Raw genomic sequence first — 27,869 nt, 5'->3', positions numbered from 1 at the left:
CTCAGAAATTCAAGATTCCAAAGCCCAGGGACTTCCCAAACTTGGTTTACTGATATATTCTAGGGTAATTAATAAAAAGCCACGCCTAAACAAAGGGAAGATCTCCCGCATCCCTAAAACGGACTCAGGAGTAGTTTCACGGCTAGGTGGATACTAGGCACTGCTTTCTCCAGATTGCTGAAGACAGAGGTACACAGTGAGGCTGTGGAGAGGGGAGGCTGGAGTGAGACTCCTGCAACTCACATCAAAACTCACCCCCTATGTGGGACCCAAGACCAGCGAAGAAAGCACCAGGGAATTCCCAACACCGAGCCAGAAAGAGAAGGCTGGAAGTATTACACCCTCAGGTAGCATACGCAGCAGGATATCCCTGGTCACAGAGAAGTCCAGACAGTGGGAAAATACTGGAAAGCAAGACACCTGGATGGACAGCACCCTTCTTTGAAAACTCCACTCTTCTCTCACATGAGATCTGAGCACCGGGTCACACATGCTTGGATCTGTCCATTGTTGTTTACCTGTCCCAGCATCCAGAATTATATTCTGCTCAACTCATGTAGCTGGTTAAAAGAGGATGGGCTGATCGGGAGGAAGAAGAAGATTCTCATGTCACGATCTGCGGTCCAACCCCTCCCCACCCCCAGGGTAACCTATGTACAAAATAGTTAACTCCTTTGCCCTTGGGGATATTGATACAGCTCTTCCACTCTGCCCCAAGCCCTGGGTGGATTCACAAGTCTGTGTTTGTTGTGCTGTCCAGGGCACATACTTCCTCATGCCATGGCAAGAGGGGAGCACACAGAATTTCCAAACCTGGACAAAGAATGTGCCCAGACTAGATAATGAGAAGAAAATTTGTACTCAAATACACCTTACTCTTGCTCTCCAAGTCTCCCCCAACTCGTTGCACCTCTATCTTATCTTTTTGGCAATACTGAGGATCAAAGTCAGTCTTGTATATGATGAGCACACCTCAGTGGAAGCACAGGGCTGTTCAAACCCCCCAGCCCCAAGAGCACCCTGCATCATCAGTCATGCGGGTGCCCTGAGTGACACGCTGACACTGAGGGCCCTCCCTTTGATTCCAGGGCCATCCATCAGAGGTTTCTGCATCTCTCTGCAGCCACATGATAGTGGCCACTAGAAAACCAGCTGTACTTTGTGCTCACTAACAACTCATAGCCAGGAACAGGCACTGCAATCCACATCCTCCCTACACCCAGGGAAAATGGTGGCAGTTTCAATTTCCAAAGAACACAGCAGAGCAAGAGGCTAAGTAGCAGCAAGGCTGTGCGGGCACAGGGCAGGGCTGAGAAGACCAATTCCTCCCACCGTCCAGAGCTATCTCCAGACACACACTCTCACTCTGGCCTCATTCTGGTGGTTGAGTATTATACAGAAACTTCCTGTGCTACCACCCACATCCTTATCGGCAGCACATTCAACAACCACCACCGCACTGGTGCCTGCACGCAAAAGAGGCCTTCACGGATTACACAGGAGTTTTCAAGCCTTAGAGGGACCTGGAAACATCCACAAAAACACCTTGACCTTTATAGCCTGCTATTCCCAAGAGGCTCGCAGGCCCATTGTGCACAATGCTAAGACTGCCAACATCAACTTCATTTTCTGTGTTAGTGTTCAGCGTCCTCCTCTTAGTCCATCAGTCTCCTCCCAGCTCTCCTCTTTCCCAGTCCTACCTAGCTTTGTCAATGGCCCACTACAAATCACGATTTAACCAGAGTTCTCTCCTCTTCTCACTTTGCTCTTCTTCAAGAGGGAGGAAGTCATTGGTGAAGGTGACCTGATGGAATTGTTCCAAGAGATGCAGTGCCTGAAGCTGGTACATGCTCAGAGATGCACTCTAGATACTCCACCAAAGAGGACGCACCTGGCGGATGGCCTAGCTTAGCATGAAGCCCAGGGCCCAAGCCTAGTCATGCTTAGGGAAAGCCTACAGCTGAATGGCCACCCGCTGCCCCGCCGTGAGAGCATGATGCTTACCCAGGAGGTGGGCAACATCTCCAGATTACAGACAAGGAATCTAAGTGCCATCTAACTCTCTCATCTGGGTTGGGTGGTGATACACGGGTGTATCGGGTTTGCCTCTTTTCAGATTCATTGGCTGATAACTCCACAGAAAGGTCCTTGGCTTACCACACAGCACAATGGGGGCAGTCTGAGAAAATAAACAGGGCACCTGGACATCAACCCCTCTGGGACCAGGGAGAGTAACAAGCTAAACTGGACAGATGCTGCTGGGACCAGCAATGGCACAAGTACCAAGGTTGGGTGGAGATTCCCCAAGTCTATCACTGGAGCCATTCAAAGCCCTCCGCCCAAGCAGCTGCTCAAACCGTGACTCCCAATCTGTGGGTCACGACCACTTTGGAGGACTGCATATCAGATATTTATGTTACGATTCATGAAAGTAGCAAACTTAGTTATGAAGTAGCAACAAAAATAATTTTAGGGTTGGAGGGTCACCGAAGATGAGGGACTGCATGAAAGGTTCGCAGCATTCGGAAGGTTGATGCTCTCCTGTCTATCAGGTGTTACTCGCTGAGTTTACGCGCTGCTACAGTTTCAAGTATGCATTTTATTAAACGTTATTCTTTCGGTTTTCCTCTTAGGAGCTTGTACTTTGGTATTTCCAAGGGCCTTGCTACCATCTAACCATGTCACGCAAGCAAAGAAGATGAGACAGCATGGGAGGTTGACATCTAGGCCCCATCACTGTGCTAGTGGAGCATGGCCATGCAGTGAGCAGGTCTGGGGACTCAGTGACCAGGGACGTCTGTTTTCTTGTACGATTCATTCATACCCAATCCAATCCTCGTCACGCTTGCGCCACCAGTGAAAACGCTGAAGTGCCAGGCTCCAGCTGCAGCAGCTATGCTGGCACCTGGATGTGGTTTATTCTCTGCCGAGATGAACAGAAGCAGAGGCTCTAGATTTTATAACATTCTTACGCCACACAAAACAGAACGTGATCCCCAGTAATAAATCTTTTTTTTTCTTCTTTTTGGAGTTGGGGACCCCAGTAATAAATCTTAAACTAATTAAATTCTCAATTGGCTAAGAGAAACTATCCAGTCTTGGAGTAAATCTCCCTATACATTTCTGGAAATTCTATTTAATGAGGCAACACAGAATATTTTCCAATCTGACATCAGACACTTTCCAAGGCCCTGGCCCCCTGCATTGGCAGTCTGGCTGGCCACTGCTTCTGCTGTGTTCTCATTGGTGCGGCCCCCACTGGCTTCTGTAAACATTTCCCACAAGGTGTCAAAGGTGGTTTCGTGAAGACACAACATCCCAGAGATCCCAGTAGAGCATTTCCAGTCAGAACACTTTGGTCATTATGTGGTAATATCAATGGGTCTGTTTGCAAGCACAAATTTTAGAAACATAATAAAAATAAATTACAGAAACTCAAAAAAGCACCTTGTTTTCTAGTGCTTGCCAGAGAGAACGGTATATCAAGCCATTTTGGACCCGAGTCCATCTGTATGCAGAGCCTACATGCTGTACACAAGTTCTCCACTGCCTCCTCCCCAATAAATACCTTTCTAATGGAAGAAGGAAGCAGACCGTACCTCATCCCCTGCAAAGTGGTTAGCATTGCCCCTTCTCTTCCACTAATACAGACCTACACAGCAGGAGGACACAGGAGCCCCAAGTCCAGTGCTATTCTATCAGCCCCTGTCTTGTTTCTGCCAGTGAGAGCACATATGACAGTTTAATCTGAAAAATGTCAGCTGACAGTAAAGGGCTGGCACTTGATACTTGCTGACTACAAGGCTAACTCAGAAACGAGGTCTCCATGAGGAATCAGCTGACACTCAATGAGGCTGACCAAGAAGTGACTATACACATAAGTAAAAGATGTAGATAGAGCCATAGGCAAGAAGGAATGGGGATGGAAACACTCCATGGCTGGGGCATTGATGGTGCATGCCCAACACCGAAGGACTAGCAGTCTGGAAGCCCCAAGAACTGGGCTATAGCCCGAGACAGGGCATGCATGGCTTACTGTGGGCAATGGAGTCAGGAAGGCACGGCCGGGCAGCCTGTGCATGCACAGTTAGAAGCAAGGTCTGAAAGGCAATTGTGAGGTAGGCACGGGCTAGAATACACAGCTCGTTTAAGACATTGTCAGAAATGTATATATCATCTGGTGGGAATGTGACACAAGACAAATGCCTGGAAGGCAAAGTGGCAGTAAAGATCAAAAGTCTTACAACTACAGTCCCTCTGAACCATGTCCAAGCACAGTCAATGAAACAGGGGAGAATGTAGACAGCCATTATCTAAGGAAATTGTATAGATTATGACAAACAATGAGAGCTGAGCAGAGCTACTTGGTGTGATAACATGGTTATCAGCATTGCTGGGGAGGCTGGGGCAGCTGGATAGAGAGGTCAGGGCTAGCCTGAGCTACCCACTGAAATGAGATGAAGTGACCCAGGGGAGCGTGGGGGAGTGGGTTTGGGTGGAGAAGACAGACCCAACTCTCTAAATACCATACGAAACCCCACAGACTGCCATGCCACACAGTCTTTAAACAAACCTGTGGTTAAGGACACGGAGACCCCTCACGAGGGCTGTGAGAAGGTTCACATTGTAAAGGAGCTTGCTGCCAAATGTGCCATACACATGTGTCCACACGTACATGTGTCCACACACATACACACATAAGAACGTAAAGCAGAGGGATTGTATGAAACAGTCTAGAGTCTGTAGAAAGGAAAGAGCCTAGGCTAATGATATATACAATCATATCCTTTGGGCCTTTAAAAATTATTTATTGTACTCGATATGTCTAAGGGCTTTGTCTGAATGTATGTATGTGTATGACATGAATGGTGCTTGGGGCCCAAGGAAACCAGAAGAGGGCACCAGATCTGGTTTTGTGCTGCCGTCGGGTGCTAGGATCCAACCCCAGGTCCTGTGCAAGAATAGCAAGTGTTCTTCTTAATGGCTGAGCCATCTTTCGAGCCCCAGTACGTCCCTTTCTAAGTAGGAAGAACAAGATAAGTCTGTCTGTCTTGTTCTTGTTTTCTTTTGTCAGGGCATACTTGATAAATATACTTCACAAACATGATACTTTTTTTTTTTTTTTTGGTTCTATTTTTCGGAGCTGGGGACCGAACCCAGGGCCTTGCGCTTCCTAGGCAAGCGCTCTACCACTGAGCTAAATCCCCAACCCCGATACTTTTATTTAAAAAAAAAAAGGGAGCAGGGGATTAGTGAAACCTGTCACTGACAAAGGAATACTTAGGGTGGCTATCTTATGACAACTTAGAAGAAACAGAGGCTCAGCAGGACAACCTTTTATCTTTCCGGGGAATCTTCGAGCAAAACAGAAAAACAAGCCATAAAGCCTGCCTAGCACTTGGGGCAGGAAGTGTGTCATTTCTGCCTGGCTGGTCCGTCTGACTCAGCATGGCTGCACAGGTCCTCTGATCCTTGTGGTGAGATGACAGATAGGAGCCGAGAGGAAGCTGTCTTCTCCACAGCCGGGGAGAACCTGAAATGCCGGGCCTGGAACCTTCTAAGGAGAGGAGCTTGACTGGTGTGTTTTAGAATCCATACAACTACCTTTTTACTGTTCCAGGTAAAACATGATTAAGTTCCTGTCTGTTGCTTGGAAACCAGAGAGGACCACACAGGGCCCTAAACACTGTTGTTCTTCCTTCCCAAACAGGTTTGAAAGTTTAATAGTCTAGGCAAGTCACAGCAAGTCTCGGGCATTCAGATTCTGACTTACTGCAGACAGAGTTGGAAAGCTTTTGAGAGTCCAAGTCCATTCAGCCAAGGTGCCCCTGCTCTCCCCGGAAAGCAAAGGTGCCTTGGCTCCCAGGGGCCGTTTTATTGGGTAGCTTCCTGGATTCAGCACTCAGTGGCCAAAGAACACAGAATCAAATGATCTGCTCACAGAATCCCATACACTTCTCTTAGTTCTGAAAACTACAAGCAAGGAAACATACACAGAAGCAGAAATCGAAGCAGAGTACAGACTCAGGAAGTCCTTAACAGTTAGGGAAAATTAAGTTAGAATTTGAGGACTTCGACAGACCATCACTATCCCGGGCTACTACCTTCCCACTTTCATTCAACACAGATTTCTCAAGGCCTTGGTGTGCCCTAAGCTAAATTATTGGATAAATGGTAAACACCAGGCCGGAGGAGACTGTCTGGGCAGGAAGTGTTTGTGAATAGGGACAGGTACTCTTAATAAATGCCACAAAATAGAGCCAGTTTGGGAACAAGTTACTACAGATCTTACGAGTCCTGTTAAAATGCTGGAACTGTATAAAACCCTAATGCAGCACCTCCAGCAAGGGAATGAGAGTCAGAGGGACTTTTACAATACGGAGAGTGCGCATGGAGCCAGGCAGGTCAGGGAGGGAGAGTCAATCAACTGCCCCGAAAGTCATCCAGATAAAACAGGTCCAGTTTGGTCTTGGCTGCTCAAAGTGATAGGTGGCACACACTGCACAGACACTCAGTGTAAGAAGGGACGACACTGATAGTCCACTAGAGACAAAGAAACACTAAAGCAAGATGCTTGCCCAGGCTTCCGGCTTATTTGCTGAGAAGAAAACCAGACAGGAAGGCAAGGTCAGTGTTTTTCACAGGGAGAATGTGAGCTGCCCTCCAAACACATTCCAGGCAGACACGGAGAACTGAGGAGGCAGATAAGGGCTTCATCCTGAAATGTAAATGTGGAAGCCATTGGCACGTAGAGAATCTGAGGACCTGGAAATAGACGTGACTTCGAGGGAAAGGGTGGAATGAGGGTAAAGAACACCAATGGAGCCTGAGAAATGCCAGGGCTCACAGAAGGACAGAGCCAGGGAGGGGGGAAGGGAGGGGGAGCTCAGCAAGAAGGAAAGCAGGAGTTGACCAAGGACCAGCCTGTCTACATAGCATAGGAACAGAGAGCAGAAGCATCCTGAGTGGTCAGGCAGAGAAAAAGTCAAAGGTGTCCACCCCTCAGTAAAACAAGGGATGAGTTCACTTCCTTCCTCACACCAGTGTATTTCTAGAGTCTTCTATCAAGAAGCTGAATGGGAGTCAGAAAGAGATTAGCTTTTGAGATAGGTTTAGCAGTAGGTGCTGTCTGTAGCCCAGGAGAAGAAATGACAAAGCACAAAGGGCTAAGGTGACAAAACACTGTGGCCTCAGGGAGTGGCAGACCACTATTCTGTCACAAGTACTGACTGGCATTGTTCACTGTCATGACACGATAGTGAGTGACAAAAGATCTGTGGACTGGCATGAGACACAGAAATAAACCCAGCAACAACACTGCAGAGTGAGAGGCTGAGGGGAGCATTTTGGATAGGCCCTTTTCTGTTTCACCTCTGGGTTAATGATGCCATAATCCAAGGGCAGACTTGAATCTTAGTCTAACCCTATACAGCTGTGTTCTCAATTTATGTAGAGTTGTATTAAAACACTATTTTTAAATATGCAAACATTCAGATTTTTTTCTGGCTTTGCAATTTTTATTTTATTTATCTATTTAACTTTGGAATGTTTTCTGTACTGTGAGCATGTGTATGAGTGTGTGTGTGTGTGTGTGTGTGTGTGTGTGTGTGTGTGTAAGTCAAAGGTATCTTCTTCAATTCTCTTCTTTCTTTTTTCTGTTCCTTCCTTCCTTCCTTCCTTTATTTTTACTGAGACAGGATCTCAGTGATTGGCTGGAATGATTGACCAGCGAGCCCCTGGGGTCTTCTGTCTCTGCGTCTCCAGTGCTGGGGTAAGAGCCATGTCACCACATCTGTCATTTTGCCTGGGAGCTGGAGGTTCTGAACTCGGGTTCTCATTCTGTTCAGCAAGCACTGTACTGACTGAGCCCCGATCTTTGTTTGTTTGTTTTGAAATTCCCTGATAACTGTTTGTAGTATTGAGACCCTTCCCTAAAACTTGTCATGAGAACCGTTACAAAGGCACTTGTTAATGGCAGCTGGCAACAGTCTAGTGTTCCTTTGCCTGAAGACATGAATATATGTGCATATGAGTGTGTGTGTGTGTGTGTGTGTAAGAGAGAGAGGCAGAGACAGAGAGACACACAGAGAGAAAATGTGTTCCTGCTAGTGTTGGAAGACAGACTGGAATAAAAGAAAATTAAGTCACTTCTTAAAAGACTGAAGAGACAAGCCCAAACCATGGAGTAAAGATAGACTGGAACCAAGGCTAGAGGTTGTTCAGTGGTTAAGAACATGTCTTGGTCACTGTTCCACTCCTGTGAAGAGACACCATGACCAAGGCAACTGTTAAAAAAGAATTTAATTGGGGAGCTTGCTTATAGTTTCATGTCCACACAGTCAGTCCATTATTGTCATGGCAGAGAGCACGGTGGCACATACACAGGCATGCTATGCTGCTGGACAAGAAGCTGAGAACTTTACATCCTGAACCACAGACAGGCATGCAGAGAGAGTGAGACACTGAGCCTGCTGTGGGCTTTTAAAATCTCAAAGCTCGCTTCCAGTGTCACACACCTCCTCTAACAAGGGGGACACTTTCTAATCCTTAAAAGACAGTTCTTCAACTGCGAACCAAGCATGTAAATATATGGGCCTATGGGTGGGGGGCCTTCTTCTTCAAACTACCACAAAGCATGAACTGGTCTTTGCAGAGGCCTGAATTTGAATCCCAGAACCCATGTCACATGGCTTAAGTTTGAGGTGATTAAACACCCTTTTATGGACTCTATAGGCATTGTACTCTCAAAGCATAAACCCACACAATGACTCATATATATATATGTATATATATGTATATATATATATTCCAGTACCTACTACCTAGACTTTTATATATAATATGTTAATTTTGTGTGTACGCAAATATACATAACTAAAATACAAATAAAACCTTTTTATAATAGTGTGAAATGATTCTAGCTTCTTGGAAACCAGGATTATTGTACATATAATAATGCAGCCCTCATTCCATGTGTTTGTGTATACTTCCAACATGTTAAAAAAACACTGAGGTATACAGAGTAAACATATCAGTTACATACATTGGATAGCTGGTATTAATGATACAATAGACAAATACAGGTTAACATTAACTTCCTGTGGAACTGGGGATGTAAATGGGTTGAGCATATGCCCTGCATGTGCAAGCCCTTGGGTTCAATCCCCAGCAACACCAAAAGAATTTGATGTATAAGCATTCCTGAAATTCTCACAGTTAAATAAAATTGAAAATATATTTCCCAACCTCCTCAGAGGAAAAAAAAAGACCTCCCACAGAACATAAAATCAGACTTCGTTCAGGTCACTCCTCTGGTTTGAAAAGACCAGGCATTTCAAAAACTTACTGAAAGTAGTTCGTTTGGCTCATTTCTATAGGTTTAATTTTCCTAACTTTGGTCTTCTTCCAAGTCATTCAAATATGATAAATGTAGAAGACAAGACAGGGAGACTTCTGGCTCCAGAAATGAGAACCTGGTACTCCAGCCTCAGGGACAGGCTGCCGACCTGGCAAGTCCAGAAGAGACCCAAAGGTACTGACAAAAGTCCTTCCTTACATGCTCTTGCTGAGAGGACAAAAATGTAACCCACCTGACGTGATTTCCCCACGAGAGGCAGACATGGCTCTAGAAGCTCTTGGATTTGATTTCTGGAGCACTGTTCTTCATCCTTGGTTCCACTGATATTTGCGGCCGGTTTAATTACATGCTGTACTATATCCTGTGCACTAAAGGATGTTCTTGGCAGAATCTCCCACTACCTAGATGCCAGAGGCATATTGTGACATTCACAAAAGTCTGTAGGCATTACCAGATGTCCCCGGTGGGAAAAATCACCCACACTTGGGAGCTATGTTCTAGAGCACTGGCTTTTAAATTTGGCTACACACTGGAAGCTCCACGGGCATTTCTAAAAATACTGACTGGAGTTCCACCCTGAGAGGTTCTGATTTTACTTGCTTGGGGTGGGCCCTGGGCTTCTGAATCTGTGAAAGCTGAGATTCCATCATGCAGACAAGTGAAAGAATGCATCCTACAAAGCTACCGAACATCTCACTCACGCAACTGAAGACAACACAAGATACACTAGACCCACCCCTCCCTACCCTCCCAGTTAGGATCCTCATAACCTTGGTGTTAGATCTAGTCCACATGGTCAGAAGAAAATAAATGATCTGCACATGTCTTCTGTCCTTCAGATGAACACTAACTAGTGAAACACTCCAGGGTTAGCAACATAGCCCAGTGGGTAAAAATGCTTGCCACCAAGCCAGATGACCTGAGTTCAATCCCGAGAAACACATGAGCCTGTCACATGGTACAAAAAACGAACTGATTCTAGCAAGACATTCTCTAACCTCTGTACACACACACATACACATACACATACACACACACACACACTTAATTAATTGATTGATTTATTAATTAATGGGGAAATATGCAAACAAATAGCAACAGAAGCACAGACATGCTAAGCTTTGGAATATTTACAAGTAGCCTTAGGGGAATGAGACCCCAAAATGATAGCTCCACCATGATGAGAGACACTCCAAAGCCAGCATAAAGCAATGTCAAGTTTGTGAAAATCAAGAAACTGTCTGTGAGCTGGGAAGATTCCCAAAGGAACCACTGCTGAGTGAACTTACGGCCCAGTAAATGGTACAGCTAGTGACTTGTCCAGGACTGACAACAATGCTTAACACCTAGACAAAAGTTTCACAGCCACAGACGGGCCAATGCCCTCCTCTTCCCTCCACACTCCGCATCCTCTGCCAGCTTCCTCAGCATTCAACAGCACTGGGCTTGGCTCCAGTCTTTGAGGAGAATGACATGGCTCTACCCCCAGAGGCACAGTTCCCCCAGGAGCTAATTCTCAGGCTATGGGCTTCTCATCAAGTGTATGCCAGCATACACTTGCTGCTGTTTCTTTAAGAAAAGGTGCTGTTTCTTTAAGGCAGAACAAGCAGATGCACGTGATGGGAACTTTTCCTATAATAGTGATTGCTAACTTGTACTGCACACTCATGATACATGCAGTACTCAAATAAGCATCAAACATGCGATACTATGTCCTAGACTCCCATCAGCACTGTAGAGTAATTGCTATTAGCACACGCATTTAGAGACAAGATAACTGAGGCTCAGCTGATTAAGAAGCTCCCAGGAGGGAAAGTTGAGTATTGGCCCCATTACTCTGTCTATTCAATGTCACTCTTCCCATCCTCACTGAGGTCCTTTTAGTATGTGTAACTGCTCTTAATATGGAAGCTAGAATTAGAAGTAAATAATCAAAATAAGCATTTTTTCTGGTTTTTTGTTTTATTTATTTATTTATTTATTTATTTATTAGCATATAGCTGTTTTAACAGGTGGGGCTTATTGTCTTATTGTAAGCTAACTTCACCTTCTGCTCTAAAGTCTTATATCCTACTGAGTGTCTACAGGATTTTAATGAGCACATTTGCCTTCTCTGCATGAATGAACAGGCTGCCGTGCCCTGCAATCTCCTTTCACTTGCCCTCTTTATGTTCACATTTCCCTAACTTTACAAGTCCATACTCTTCCCAGTGAACCAACACACCCTCCCTTGGCAGCAGCATGCTGGTCCCTGAGAATCTCACTACTCTTAATCAGAACTACAGCTTCCCACTGAAAACAGCTTTCTTTTCCTTTCTTCTGTGAAAAATAAACACATACTATACAAACTGTTTCTATGCTGAGCACTCCCTCCAGTGTTCTATAGGTGTGGGTATGTAGATCATTTTCATCCTCATGTGCTGCTCCAGCCCCTCTGTCCTCTCACAGGCTGGCCCTTAAGTCTCAACCACAAGATGAACTGTCCACTTTAGCCCTTACACTGTTTCCTTTAATGTTGCCTTTTCATTATAGCCCCAGAGCCATCTTGTGGACACACAATTTAAACAGTGCTGAAGGTAGACCAGATGGCTCATCAAAAATAAGGCACTTGTCATGAAAATGTAACAGCATGAGCTCCATTCTTGGAGACTACATGATAGAGGAAGAGAACCAACCCCAGAAAGTTGTCTTCGGACCTCTACAGATATGCTGTGGGAGAGTGGGTGCTACCTACACACACATACACACACACACACACACACACACACACACACACACACACACACACAATTAAACTTTTAAAACCTGCTAACAGGGAACTTCTTTCAGACAATGTGCAGTACACTGCCTCTGGCTACTAACCCTCACCTTGTTCATGATTTCGTCTTATCTCTAACCGTCAGCCCCCAGAAAATGTTGTAATCTCCTGAGAAACACCTCCACAAAGTCTTTTCTCCTTTAAAAGAAATTGAAAGTAAAATGTTTTGAAAACCCCACTCAGGTGTGACAAGGCTATCTATTCAGGGGGACAGGGGCACTCAGCGAAGCCATGAGTGGTCACATTTTATCTTGGTTGGGTGAGCTTGCTACTTGCCATGCAGGGTGTGAAATTAGAATACTGAGCACGCAGCAGAGCTGTTAATACAAAGGAAGGAAGTTGTGGTTTGAGCAGAGAAGAAAACTGCAGAAAAGGTTCCTGATCTTTGCCTTTCACAAAAATGTAACCAAAAACTGTGCACAACTGTCTTCTTTAATACCAGTTGCAGTTAGTAAGAAACGGTATAACGGCTTTACCACATAGAACCACATTTGCCTTTGTACTAGGTGCTATAAATAACAGGAAAGGGCCAGTCACCTGGAGCACCGAGCAGCAATGGTTCTGAACCTTCCCACACTGTATCCAAACAACAGTCTGAAGAGAGATTGTAAAGCCGTATGTAGCCTAGACCACTTAGCATGCCTGCATGACTTAAGACCTTACGAGGCCACTTTCTGCAAAGGCAGCCTTTCAGAGAAGAGACAGGGAAGCCCAGGCTGGACCCTGTGAGGCAGGGAAGCACAGGCTGTCCCCTGCCCCATCCACACAGTCAGGTAAGTAGTAGTGAGGAAAGAACACACAGGAACTCCAAACTTCCAACTTAATTTAAACAGAAAGGCAAAAACTGACTTGCAAAGCCAAACCTGTCAACACTGAGAACCCAGAGGACAGTTCACAGATGGGAGACTGTGGAAATGTCAGCAGCAATGTGCTCGTTTTCACCAAGCTAGCATTTCATAACTGCAAAACCCAGTTCACAATACTACTGTAATGTTAATCAACAGTTGGGCAAGATTCGTGAAATGTCGAGTACCAAGCCATACGAAGTCGCATCGCCTCTAAATTACAGGGGTTGGAATCTATATATTCTGCAACTCTAAGTGACATGACTTATTACTGAAGGTACAGTTTGTGACTTGGTTTTTTTTTTGTTTGTTTGTTTGTTTTGTTTTGTTTGCTTGAAATGTGGCAATGGAAGTTTGTTTTTTGTTTTGCTTTGTTTTTTTGTTTTTCCAGGGTTGGGGATCAAACACAGGGTCTTAGATGCTACATGCAACCTTTACCACTACACTACAACCCCAAGCATGAACATTTGCTTTTAGTGGGGTTTACAGGGCTGAGGGGGTGGCTCAGTGTGGTTAAAGTCCTTGGTCTGTAAGTACGAGGACCAGAATTTGGATGCCCCATGTTCAAGCAAAAGACCAAGTAAGGTTGCGCACCCATAATTCCAGGACTTCCGGGCAGTGGCAGGAGGGGCCTTGGGTCTTACTGGTCAGACATTCTAACAGATGATGAGCTCCCAGTTCAGTGAGAGATGCTCTAACTAAGAGAAAATTGTGAGACTACAGATATGGCGTGGCAGGTGAAGGCCCTAGTGACACAGGCCTGACAAGGAGGCCAATCCCAGGACACAATGTTTAAACAGCCAATGTGTCGATGCTCATCCATAATCCTACCATTCCTGTGTGAGACGGGAGGCCGAGACAAAAGAACTTCCTAGAGGGTGTCTAGCCCACTGGCCTGGAATACACAGCACAACAACAGAAACTTGATAGACCCTGGATCAACAAAGATCTAGGAAAGAACTGACTCCCGAATGTTGTCATCTGACCTCCACAAGAACGAGACGGCACTCACGTGCCCACACAATGAAATAAATAAGTAAATAAATTAGTTTTTTTTTCAAATAAAAGGTGGAAAGTGGTAGAAGAAGATAGTCAACATTTACCTCAGGCCTCCATGTAAGCACACACAGGCACTACACACACATGTGCACATACATAAATGAACTCAATACAGATCATATGTGCAGACTCCAAGAGAAACTAGAGCTGCTAATAAAGAAGGGCTATGTGCAAAGTTCTGCCTCGCTTCTGAGAACGCTTCAGTGGGAAAAAAATTAAAACCGTATTTTTGTCCTTAAAGTACTATGCAAATAAATCTTACATAAAATCATTCTTACTAAAACACACTCTAGTTCCTTGATCCCCACATGGCACCAATTGTAAGATCACAATTTCAGAGCAGGGTTTTTTGTTTGTTTGGTTTTTTTTTTTGTTTGTTTGTTTTTGAGGAAGGATGTAATACTATCTGTACATATCCATTCTTCATTTCAAATATAAAAATGTTTTAAAAATGAATAAAAATATGAATACAAGAACTGAAATACTAGTGTATAACTAGAGGATTATGATATACATGAACAATTAGATGTATCTATGTACTTTACTAGGAAGTTTTTCCTACTAAGAACTCCAGCAGAAGGTACTTAAAATATAGAACCCAGAAGATGTTTACAAAAGAGAATTGTATGCCTACCCTTAACCTAGAATTTTATCCACAAAGTTACCCTGCGACTAGAATTTACTGCTGATACCTAATGATAGAAACCTGAGTGTTTGCTGCAGCATTACTTGTTATATCAAAACCTGTAATTATTAAGAATGTTTAACAATAGGGAAATTCTTAAATAAACCATGGGTACATTCGTGGGCTTATGTGATATATATTTAAATATGGATTTTTAACAGGAGACACCATGAAGTAAAAAGAGTTAACCCCCCCCCTTAAATGGAATGATATATAAGACATTTGATGTGAAAAAGAAGTGAATCCCAGAAGAGTAAATTTTCTATATGTTAGCAATTATAGAATTCACATTTCATCACATATGAAGCTACAGCTCATCATGTAATTAATCCTGTCTCAGAGGCCATGAATTCAGTGGTGCGAGTAATATCTGTAAAAGTGGGTATAAAATATGCATATCTGAATACGCAGAGTGCCACTTCGAATTGTAGAGAATGTTGCCCTCTTTGCTTTGATTTACTTGGCCCTACATCCTTTCTTAAAGTCCTAAGTGTTTCCTAGAACAGTTATCACTTCTGAAACAAAGTATAACTTGTTCCAGGTTCCAGAACAGCATGAATTGGGTAACCTGTGGTTTGGTAGAAAAGGGTTCTATTCATATAAAAAGTTTTTTCATTGAGAATGAACAGTGAAGTTTAAAGGAAAGGTGGAGTCACTAATTCCTGACTGAGAGAGCAGAGACTTCTGGGGCACTTGTCTGCAGCACTCTAGCACTCTAACGCAGAACTGGGAAAAGGCTCTATTAAGCACAGCTAGCTCCTCAAGATGGCAACTACGTAACTTCTATGAACATTCCAGCCGTGGCATCACCTAGATCCTTCCCCCGTGAAGGCTAGCCCTTACAGTGCAGCAGAAAAGTTAGTGACCCTCCGACCAGTAGAAGCACACCAACTCCACACTAGACAAAGAATCTGCAGCCGTGTAATAGTGGTGTTTTTATCTCGGATGCAACCAACAACAAGGTAACTGAATTAAATCCTACCCGACTGGAGGCAATTCCTGCCTGATACTGATCTAGCCAAAAATTCATGACTAGAGAGGTCATAGAGTCAGAGAGCCTACTCAGCCATATTACTAAAGTAATACAGTTTCCAATTGCCTTGTAAATACTCATCCTATGTCATTGATAAGTCCAACTCTCAAAACTCATCAAAGCAGTTTCCTTTGCAGCAGATAGAGAACTACCACTAGTCAATGCAAACAGTACAAGACTAGAGTAGCCAGGCCCTAATAGGACAATAATACACCGCCCACACTACGGCTCAGATAACATTGCAGAAGAGGTAGCATAAGGTTTGGAAGACCCTGAAGACTTGGATGACTGCTGTGTAATAGTTTCTTCTGGACATGACAGGATGTTGCTCCGATACGCTTGTCTGTCTGTACAAGACCTGCAAACACCCAGCTGACATGCCAACATGGATGGGGAGAAATTTCTCAAGACCCAAAAGCTAGATAAAGACCTATGAGCAGTCAACAGCCGCTAAGGGAAGGAGAACCCCAGGTTTTGCTCTTATTTTTATTGTTGTTGCTTTCCAAAGATAAGACCCTAATCCTAAGAGTCAACCCCAAACATGCAAATAAAAGCAACACTAACTTGATACAGTAGAACATATACATACATACATACATACATACATACATACATACATACATACAATTCATACATACACGCATATATATTACTCGAGTATAATAAAATTACTATAAAAGTAGAGGTTATAGATTTTAGGAGGGGGTGCTTGAGGGGACATACAGGAAGAGTAGACAGGGAGAAGGATGGAAATGAGGCAGTGTATTATGTTTCATGTATGAAATCCTTAAACTAAAAACAAAAAAAAGTAGATTTGAGGCAAGTTTAACAAACTATTTGAAATGACCTTTAAAATGAAAATGAAAACCACCACCTAGGCAGGAAAGATTTAGATCTTCTGGGATTAAAACCTTTCTGTTTAAAAGTGTTTAGACACAAAAGCCCAAATTTAAAACTGTCACCTTCTCCTTATGAACTAGGAAGCATACACCTTTCATTACATATTCAGTAGGAAAGCAGTGGCTGGGAGTGGGGGAGTCATTGTTTTGAGGAGATAAAAGTGCTAATATGCCTACCAAGCACTTTACTCTGAAGCCTACTTTTCACTTGCCCTGGAGAGCCAGCCACAGAGGGGACTTTCCCTTCAAAGGCTCTTCCTCTGTGCTTTCAGTTTGAACTTCACAGATTTAACCTGGCCTCACAGGACGTGATCTTATCTTATTTTTAATCTTTATATCAAGACAGAGGCAGATTATATTGACCCACTGATAAGGATGTAATTATATATCATATTTCGGATAATCTCATCTAAGCAGCCCTTTGCAAAAAATATTCTCTTATTTACTTTTTGTTTGGCATGGTTTTATGTATGTGTGTGTGGTCTGCATGTTCACATAATCTGCATGTTCACGTCTGTGGGGAAACACACGTGTGCTCACACGGGATACAACTCCATGGAGGGTATGGATGGCAGGTGTCTTCCTCTACTGCTCTTAGCAGGGTCTCTCACTGGACCTGGAACTCAAGCGCCCTGGGATCCTCCTTCAGGTGGATCAGCACACCCACCCAGCTTGTGTGCTACCAATTCGTGCTGCCAGAATGATATGAAGACAACAGAAAACAAGTCTAAGAGAATGCAATTCTAGTCACCAGAAAGGAAAACAAGGTGGTTATGATTCTCTTCTTGGATACAAATGAGATCACGCAACCCCGGGTTTCTGCAGGTACAAGCTATGAGGACTGTGGCACACTCACATGAGGATTCTGTTTCAGGACATTCAAGGTTGAGACTTCCCCATGGGTCACCAAGGGATGTCGGTCCACCTGCGTTGTGCCCCTCCAGAAGCACTTTATCTAGGCTACTCAGTTAATGCTGAGACAAGACAGTAAGAATTCCTCTCCTTATAGTTGGGGAGACGGAGGCCAGCAAGAGTGGAGAGCTAAGAAAGAAGGATGCGTACGGTATACTCACAGGAAATTGTTGAAGTTGAAAACTGATTTTTCTTATGAACGCAGGACAGATAGCTTGAGAGTGCATTGAAATTGACAGCGATGGAGGCCCACAGGCCCAACATATCCCTCATTCCATCAAGTCAGCTTTTTGATAGGCTCACCGAACAGAGATCTACTCATCTGGGACAGATCCTGTTTCTACCACTTAGTAGCACAAAATCTGTGAGAGTAGGCCACGACTCAACTTATTAACCTTTAAATAAAAAAAAAATAGAGAAATAAACAGCATCCAATGTAAAGCATTGCTGTAAGGATTGACTTGATACAAATTAAACCCTCGGAAGAGTGCGTAGCTCTTCATGCTCTCACAACCCAGTCTCCAGGGATGAGGGAGGCAGGCCAATGGACTAATAATTAGTAGGTAGAGCACTAAATCTCTAGAAATATCCAGAAGGGAGCATATCCTGCACACAGGACGGCGGACATGTTTGGGGATACCTCAAAGCATAGCTCTAAAGGAAGCAGCCAGTTCGAGCAGGAGGAAAGCTTCCCACAAAAAAAGAATCACTAAAAAGTCTATGGAGGGAAGAAACAGTTCCAGTCAGAGGAGACAGAGTAGACAGAGCTTCAAATAGGAAGCTAGGCTGGTAAAGTGGATGTGAGCCAACCGTAATGTGCTAGGTGAGAGAGTTTGAACTTGACCCTGAAAGCAAGGGAAACCCTTTTGTGATGATTAATAGTATATGCCTCTTAGACCACAAGCCCTAGGAGGAAAACTTGGAGGTGGGAAAAGACTCTCCCTCCATTAACATTCAGAAGACTGAGAGAGACAGAGAGAGAAAAGAAAAGGTGGAGAGAATCTCCACTCAAAGTTGTTTAACATTTATCCCTGGAGTTCAGACCTGGTAAACGGACTTAAAGGAAACATTTTATCCCCTAACAATAGTGGGAATCTCCGAGGCAAGGTCCTAGAAAGTAAAGGTGCTGTGGGTGTTTCTGTCATATAGAAAGTTCATACAGAAGCAATGGGAAGAGTGACCCACCTCATGAATCTGAGGGGGCACTGTTATTGCCCGTCATTAAAGCAAGTAACCTCCCATTGACCTCAACTCACTTTTCCTCTCTGTTCTATTGGTTTGAAGCAAGCATTCATCCCTTGGCTCTATACCATTATCCATTGCTTTGGATTCACTCCACTTCCCCAGTGAATATGATGAGGGGAGAGAGTCTGGTCCCCACACTTGGAGGCCTCTGAAATGTACCAAGACATTCTACTGCTGCACAGAGGTAGCAGTCCGTCTGACTCAGCTCATCCCAGAGCACCCAGCAGAGCTTCCACTGAAGACATGGAGCTGGGATAGAGAGGGATGGGGAGCGGGGTACATGAGTATCTCCTGCACTACATGCTGTTAGCTGAGAACACTAGCTGCTCCCCAAGCTTCAGAACTGCACGGTCTACCAGACAACTTGCACTTGAAATAAAACACAACGCTCATTAACGTGAACACATTCTGCATGACCTCACTGGCGTGGGTAATGGGAAACCAAGAAGATATCTCTAACCGAAATGGAATGTTTACACTGGCTGTACAGCTGCTCCCCTAAAGGAGTCAGTCAGGGAAACCAGGCTTCCCTTCATTTCCTAGTGTATGGTTTTGGTCTGGATGGGGCTAGGGCACAGAACAGGAGACTTTCTAAGACAGAAGAGCTAGGGGGGAAAAACAGTGCACTGAACACATCAGTAGTGCCAAAGTTCAAAACAAACGTGCCCATGCGCGCGCGTTACCAAACAGAAGAAAATATTATGTGTCTAGCCAATAGTAGAAAACCTCACATGGAAAGCATCCTTCAACACTGCATCTAAAATGGTCTTCTGAAGGCTCACATTAAGGGCACCATGGCTACCTTATAGGCTTTTCGAGTTCTAATTTCATCAACCCACTGATGAGGTTGAGGTTGTGGCCGAAAGGGCTTTCAGGTGCTGAGACCCAGGTAGGGAAAGTAGGTCACTGAAGGTGTGTTTCTGAAGAGAGTAACTCAGCCCCAGATCCTTCATCTCAGTCTCTCTGCTTCTCAACCATCAGAAGTTAGCAGCTCGGCTCCTCCACATGCTCCCTGCCTGATCATACATAGCCAGGAACAGCATAACTGAGGCAACATGCATTGGGATCTTGTCTGAAACTTTTTGCCAAAAGGCATCCTCCTTTCCTCCTTCGGTTGTTTCTCTTGGGTATTTATTTGGTCACAGTGTGAAAACATAACCAGCAAAAAAAAAAAAAAAAAACGGAGGTGGAATTAGAAAGAAGTAGGGGAAAGGCCAGGGGCACTGTCCAGCCTTTCTGCTGTGCTCTGCTGTTTGGGGTTCTGTTGGCTTTTGCAGGTTAGATCAGAAGTCATAAGTGTTAATTAAGAATGGAAGTTAACGGTGAACTCAAGACACAGGCCCACAGGAACAGCTGAAGACCTGTAGAGAGGAAAAACTACACGCCCGAAAGCAGAACACTCTGTCCCCATAACTGACTGAAAGAGAGGAAAACAGGTATACAGCACTCCTGACACACAGGCTTATAGGACAGTCTAGCCACTGTCAGAAATAGCAGAACAAAGTAACACTAGAGATAATCTGATGGCGAGAGGCAAGCGCAGGAACCCAAGCAACAGAAACCAAGACTACATGCCATCATCGGAGCCCAATTCTCCCACCAAAACAAACATGGAATATCCAAACACACCAGAAAAGCAAGATCTAGTTTCAAAATCATATTTGATCATGATGCTGGAGGACTTCAGGAAAGACCTGAACACACTTAGGGAAGCACAGGAAAACATTAATAAACAAGTAGAAGCCTACAGAGAGGAATCGCAAAAATCCCTGAAAGAATTCCAGGAAAACACAATCAAACAGTTGAAGGAATTAAAAATGGAAATAGAAGCAATCAAGAAAGAACACATGGAAACAACCCTGGATATAGAAAACCAAAAGAAGAGACAAGGAGCTGTAGATACAAGCTTCACCAACAGAATACAAGAGATGGAAGAGAGAATCTCAGGAGCAGAAGATTCCATAGAAATCATTGACTCAACTGTCAAAGATAATGTAAAGCGGAAAAAGCTACTGGTCCAAAACATACAGGAAATCCAGGACTCAATGAGAAGATCAAACCTAAGGATAATAGGTATAGAAGAGAGTGAAGACTCCCAGCTCAAAGGACCAGTAAATATCTTCAACAAAATCATAGAAGAAAACTTCCCTAACCTAAAAAAAGAGATACCCATAGACATACAGGAAGCCTACAGAACTCCAAATAGATTGGACCAGAAAAGAAACACCTCCCGTCACATAATTGTCAAAACACCAAACGCACAAAATAAAGAAAGAATATTAAAAGCAGTAAGGGAAAAAGGTCAAGTAACATATAAAGGGAGACCTATCAGAATCACACCAGACTTCTCGCCAGAAACTATGAAGGCCAGAAGATCCTGGACTGATGTTATACAGACCCTAAGAGAACACAAATGCCAGCCCAGATTACTGTATCCAGCAAAACTCTCAATTAACATTGATGGAGAAACCAAGATATTCCATGACAAAACCAAATTTACACAATATCTTTCTACAAATCCAGCACTACAAAGGATAATAAATGGTAAAGCCCAACATAAGGAGGCAAGCTATACCCTAGAAGAAGCAAGAAACTAATCGTCTTGGCAACAAAACAAAGAGAATGAAAGCACACAAACATAACCTCACATCAAATACGAATATAACGGGAAGCAATAATCACTATTCCTTAATATCTCTCAATATCAATGGCCTCAACTCCCCAATAAAAAGACATAGATTAACAAACTGGATACGCAACGAGGACCCTGCATTCTGCTGCCTACAGGAAACACACCTCAGAGACAAAGACAGACACTACCTCAGAGTGAAAGGCTGGAAAACAACTTTCCAAGCAAATGGTCAGAAGAAGCAAGCTGGAGTAGCCATTCTAATATCAAATAAAATCAATTTCCAACTAAAAGTCATCAAAAAAGATAAGGAAGGACACTTCATATTCATCAAAGGAAAAATCAACCAAGATGAACTCTCAATCCTAAATATCTATGCCCCAAATACAAGGGCACCTACATATGTAAAAGAAACCTTACTAAAGCTCAAAACACACATTGCACCTCACACAATAATAGTGGGAGATTTCAACACCCCACTCTCATCAATGGACAGATCATGGAAACAGAAATTAAACAGTGATGTAGACAGACTAAGAGAAGTCATGAGCCAAATGGACTTAACGGATATTTATAGAACATTCTATCCTAAAGCAAAAGGATATACCTTCTTCTCAGCTCCTCATGGTACTTTCTCCAAAATTGACCATATAATTGGTCAAAAAACGGGCCTCAACAGGTACAGAAAGATAGAAATAATCCCATGCGTGCTATCGGACCACCACGGCCTAAAACTGGTCTTCAATAACAATAAGGGAAGAATGCCCACATATACGTGGAAATTGAACAATGCTCTACTCAATGATAACCTGGTCAAGGAAGAAATAAAGAAAGAAATTAAAAACTTTTTAGAATTTAATGAAAATGAAGATACAACATACTCAAACTTATGGGACACAATGAAAGCTGTGCTAAGAGGAAAACTCATAGCGCTGAGTGCCTGCAGAAAGAAACAGGAAAGAGCATATGTCAGCAGCTTGACAGCACACCTAAAAGCTCTAGAACAAAAAGAAGCAAATACACCCAGGAGGAGTAGAAGGCAGGAAATAATCAAACTCAGAGCTGAAATCAACCAAGTAGAAACAAAAAGGACCATAGAAAGAATCAACAGAACCAAAAGTTGGTTCTTTGAGAAAATCAACAAGATAGATAAACCCTTAGCCAGACTAACGAGAGGACACAGAGAGTGTGTCCAAATTAACAAAATCAGAAATGAAAAGGGAGACATAACTACAGATTCGGAGGAAATTCAAAAAATCATCAGATCTTACTATAAAAACCTATATTCAACAAAATTTGAAAATCTTCAGGAAATGGACAATTTCCTAGACAGATACCAGGTATCGAAGTTAAATCAGGAACAGATAAACCAGTTAAACAACCCCATAACTCCTAAGGAAATAGAAGCAGTCATTAAAGGTCTCCCAACCAAAAAGAGCCCAGGTCCAGACGGGTTTAGTGCAGAATTCTATCAAACCTTCATAGAAGACCTCATACCAATATTATCCAAACTATTCCACAAAATTGAAACAGATGGAGCCCTACCGAATTCCTTCTACGAAGCCACAATTACTCTTATACCTAAACCACACAAAGACACAACAAAGAAAGAGAACTTCAGACCAATTTCCCTTATGAATATCGACGCAAAAATACTCAATAAAATTCTGGCAAACCGAATTCAAGAGCACATCAAAACAATCATCCACCATGATCAAGTAGGCTTCATCCCAGGCATGCAGGGATGGTTTAATATACGGAAAACCATCAACGTGATCCATTATATAAACAAACTGAAAGAACAGAACCACATGATCATTTCATTAGATGCTGAGAAAGCATTTGACAAAATTCAACACCCCTTCATGATAAAAGTCCTGGAAAGAATAGGAATTCAAGGCCCATACCTAAACATAGTAAAAGCCATATACAGCAAACCAGTTGCTAACATTAAACTAAATGGAGAAAAACTTGAAGCAATCCCACTAAAATCAGGGACTAGACAAGGCTGCCCACTCTCTCCCTACTTATTCAATATAGTTCTTGAAGTTCTAGCCAGAGCAATCAGACAACAAAAGGAGATCAAAGGGATACAGATCGGAAAAGAAGAGGTCAAAATATCACTATTTGCAGATGACATGATAGTATATTTAAGTGATCCCAAAAGTTCCACCAGAGAACTACTAAAGCTGATAAACAACTTCAGCAAAGTGGCTGGGTATAAAATTAACTCAAATAAATCAGTTGCCTTCCTCTATACAAAAGAGAAACAAGCCGAGAAAGAAATTAGGGAAACGACACCCTTCATAATAGACCCAAATAATATAAAGTACCTCGGTGTGACTTTAACCAAGCAAGTAAAAGATCTGTACAATAAGAACTTCAAGACACTGAGGAAAGAAATTGAAGAAGACCTCAGAAGATGGAAAGATCTCCCATGCTCATGGATTGGCAGGATTAATATGGTAAAAATGGCCATTTTACCAAAAGCAATCTACAGATTCAATGCAATCCCCATCAAAATACCAATCCAATTCTTCAAAGAGTTAGACAGAACAATTTGCAAATTCATCTGGAATAACAAAAAACCCAGGATAGCTAAAGCTATCCTCAACAATAAAAGGACTTCAGGGGGAATCACTATCCCTGAACTCAAGCAGTATTACAGAGCAATAGTGATAAAAACTGCATGGTATTGGTACAGAGACAGACAGATAGACCAATGGAATAGAATTGAAGACCCAGAAATGAACCCACACACCTATGGTCACTTGATTTTTGACAAAGGAGCCAAAACCATCCAATGGAAAAAAGATAGTATTTTCAGCAAATGGTGCTGGTTCAACTGGAGGGCAACATGTAGAAGAATGCAGATCGATCCATGCTTATCACCCTGTACAAAGCTTAAGTCCAAGTGGATCAAGGACCTCCACATCAAACCAGACACACTCAAACTAATAGAAGAAAAACTAGGGAAGCATCTGGAACACATGGGCACTGGAAAAAATTTCCTGAACAAAACACCAATGGCTTATGCTCTAAGATCAAGAATCGACAAATGGGATCTCATAAAACTGCAAAGCTTCTGTAAGGCAAAGGACACGGTGGTTAGGACAAAACGGCAACCAACAGATTGGGAAAAGATCTTTACCAATCCTACAACAGATAGAAGCCTTATATCCAAAATATACAAAGAACTCAAGAAGTTAGACCGCAGGGAAACAAATAACCCTATTAAAAAATGGGGTTCAGAGCTAAACAAAGAATTCACAGCTGAGGAATGCCGAATGGCTGAGAAACACCTAAAGAAATGTTCAACATCTTTAGTCATAAGGGAAATGCAAATCAAAACAACCCTGAGATTTCACCTCACACCAGTGCGATTGGCTAAGATCAAAAACTCAGGTGACAGCAGATGCTGGCGAGGATGTGGAGAAAGAGGAACACTCCTCCATTGTTGGTGGGATTGCAGACTGGTAAAACCATTCTGGAAATCAGTCTGGAGGTTCCTCAGAAAATTGGACATTGAACTGCCTGATGATCCAGCTATACCTCTCTTGGGCATATACCCAAAAGATGCCTCAACATATAAAAGAGACACGTGCTCCACTATGTTCATCGCAGCCTTATTTATAATAGCCAGAAGCTGGAAAGAACCCAGATGCCCTTCAACAGAGGAATGGATACAGAAAATGTGGTACATCTACACAATGGAATATTACTCAGCTATCAAAAACAACGAGTTTATGAAATTCGTAGGCAAATGGTTGGAACTGGAAAATATCATCCTGAGTGAGCTAACCCAATCACAGAAAGACATACATGGTATGCACTCATTGATAAGTGGCTATTAGCCCAAATGCTTGAATTACCCTAGATCCCTAGAACAAACGAAACTCAAGACGGATGATCAAAATGTGAATGCTTCACTCCTTCTTTAAATGAGGAAAAAGAATACCCTTGGCAGGGAAGGGAGAGGCAAAGATTAAAACAGAGACTGAAGGAACACCCATTCAGAGCCTGCCCCACATGTGGCCCATACATATACAGCCACCCAATTAGACAAGATGGATGAAGCAAAGAAGTGCAGACCGACAGGAGCCGGATGTAGATCGCTCCTGAGAGACACAGCCAGAATACAGCAAATATAGAGGCGAATGCCAGCAGCAAACCACTGAACTGAGAATAGGTCCCCTATTGAAGGAATCAGAGAAAGAACTGGAAGAGCTTGAAGGGGCTCGAGACCCCAAAAGTACAACAATGCCAAGCAACCAGAGCTTCCAGGGACTAAGCCACTACCTAAAGACTATACATGGACTGACCCTGGACTCTGACCCCATAGGTAGCAATGAATATCCTAGTAAGAGCACCAGTGGAAGGGGAAGCCCTGGGTCCTGCTAAGACTGAACCCACAGTGAACTAGTCTATGGGGGGAGGGCGGCAATGGGGGGAGGGTTGGGAGGGGAACACCCATAAGGAAGGGGAGGGGGGAGGGGGATGTTTGCCCGGAAACCGGGAAAGGGAATAACACTCGAAATGTATATAAGAAATACTCAAGTTAATAAAAAAAAAAAAAAAAAAAAAAAAAAAAAAAAAAAAAAAAGAATGGAAGTTAACTGCTGACCCTGATGGAAAGATGATCAGTCAGCAAGAGTGAGTTCAGAAAATGCCCATTGTAAGACTATGTCACACCACACACGCCCCTGCCTCTGCCACCACAGCTCCAATGGCAAAGCTGATAAAGGCCTCTGAGGGCTGGCATGACAGCCTGAGCTCTGTCCCTGGATCCTTCAAAGTGGTAAGAGAGAATACCTGAGCACTGTCCTCTGACCTCCAGGCAGGCTTCACATTTGTGCTCTCTCTCTCACTCTCTCTCTCTCTCTCTCTCTCTCACACACACACACACACACACACACTCACACTCATACACACACACTCACACTCTCATACACACACTGTCTCTCACACACACTTGCATACACACACTCACACACACTCTCACACACACATTCTCATACACACACTCTCACACACACTCTCACACACTCACTCTCTCACACACACACACTCTCACACACACTCTCTCATACACACACACTCTCACACATCTCACACACACTCTCATACACACACTCATACACACTCTCGTATACACACTCATACACACACTCTCACAGAACTAATTCTCAAATGCAAATTTTGTTCTTTCCACCCTACCTTCCTCCTAGTGATAACTGCTGCTTTTCACTTTTACCCAGAGACTAGCAGCAAACACAAGAAAACAGAAAAAAGCAAAACAAAAACACATCCAGTGCTCTTGGGAAATCTCTCTTTCCACACACGAGCACCTCTAGGTCATGCAGTGTGAGGGTAACATTGAAGAGACTGCTGTCTCTAAGAGCACAGGGACTCTCTAGCTTACAAAACACCAGTGAGCAGCTGCAGAAGCTGCACCTGGGAACCAAATGACCTTCACACGACAGGGGTGCTGACCGTCAAGCCTAAAGCACAGGGCAAGAATCCACTAATAAGCTAAAAAAAATTGGTTTTATTATTACAAATATATTGTGAGTGGATAATAAATCTATCTTTTCTCTTGTTTGATAAAAGTTTAACACTGAAACAATAAAATTCTTCTGAAGCTGGTCAGAAGATGCTCAAAAGTCTAAGTCTTTTTTTGAAGATGCTCAAACAGTCTAAGTGGCCCCTTCCTTCCTGAAGACGAACTAGAACTTTTAGGATCTATCTCACCTTTCTCTAGTTCCTAGACTTTCCCATCCCTCCCCCCAAAAGTTCATTGAGACCTTGGAGTGGGTGAGAGGAGGCACTGGAGACTTGTGGACACATATTTACCCTAGGAAGTAGGGTGGCATTTGTCGTGCATTATGGGTATGAAACAATGCTTTTAGGTCAGTTCTGTTTTTTTCACATTATGACAACTTAACTGTTCTTATCGTACATGTTTAGACTTTTCAGAAACCCTAAGCCAGGATCCATCAAAGAGTTCATCTCACTAGATTCCACGAAAGTCCACCACAGAATCTGTGAGTCAGAGGTGAGAGAGACACCCAGGTCTTCAGCCTGAAGCGCCTGAAACACTCAGTGACCAGCAAGTCCATCCACAGGTAATCAAGATGTGCAGAAAGTTCCATGAAACCACTGAGAAAAAGCAACCCCAATTAGAATGACTACTATTTAAAATAAAAAATGATAAAGATTTGGAAAGAAAGTTGTTCACAAATGCTGTCAGTGGGAATGTGAATTACGAGAACCACTACGGAGAAAGCATTGAAAACTAAAACCAGATGTACCACAAATTCAGATTCAGCCAACACACTTCTGGTTATAGGGCCAGAAGAAGTGAAATTTGCATATCAAGAAAATAC

The 27,869-nt window shown here is 43.3% G+C and overlaps 1 protein-coding gene across 3 annotated transcripts in view; it reads right to left on the bottom strand.

Annotated features, from left to right (window-relative positions):
* The window catches only part of Tnfaip8 (TNF alpha induced protein 8), a 121,593-nt gene that overhangs the window by 65,100 nt on the left and 28,624 nt on the right, over positions 1-27,869 (bottom strand). Inside the window, exon 1 of one of the 3 annotated variants that reach the window (XM_087592823.1) lies at positions 9,591-10,775. The exons of the other annotated variants lie outside the window; for them this stretch is intronic. Coding sequence (XP_087448949.1) covers positions 9,591-9,621 — 31 coding nt within the window. The 5' untranslated portion in view covers positions 9,622-10,775. Of the gene's footprint in view, positions 1-9,590; positions 10,776-27,869 lie in introns of those variants that run through there. 3 annotated transcript variants of the gene reach the window in all.

This window comes from Rattus norvegicus, chromosome 18 (genome assembly GCF_021556685.1).
Source record: "Rattus norvegicus strain SHRSP/BbbUtx chromosome 18, alternate assembly SHRSP_T2T, whole genome shotgun sequence".
NCBI lineage: Eukaryota > Metazoa > Chordata > Mammalia > Rodentia > Muridae > Rattus > Rattus norvegicus.
Note: the sequence above shows the minus strand (reverse complement) of the source record. Positions and strands in the feature narration are given on the sequence as shown.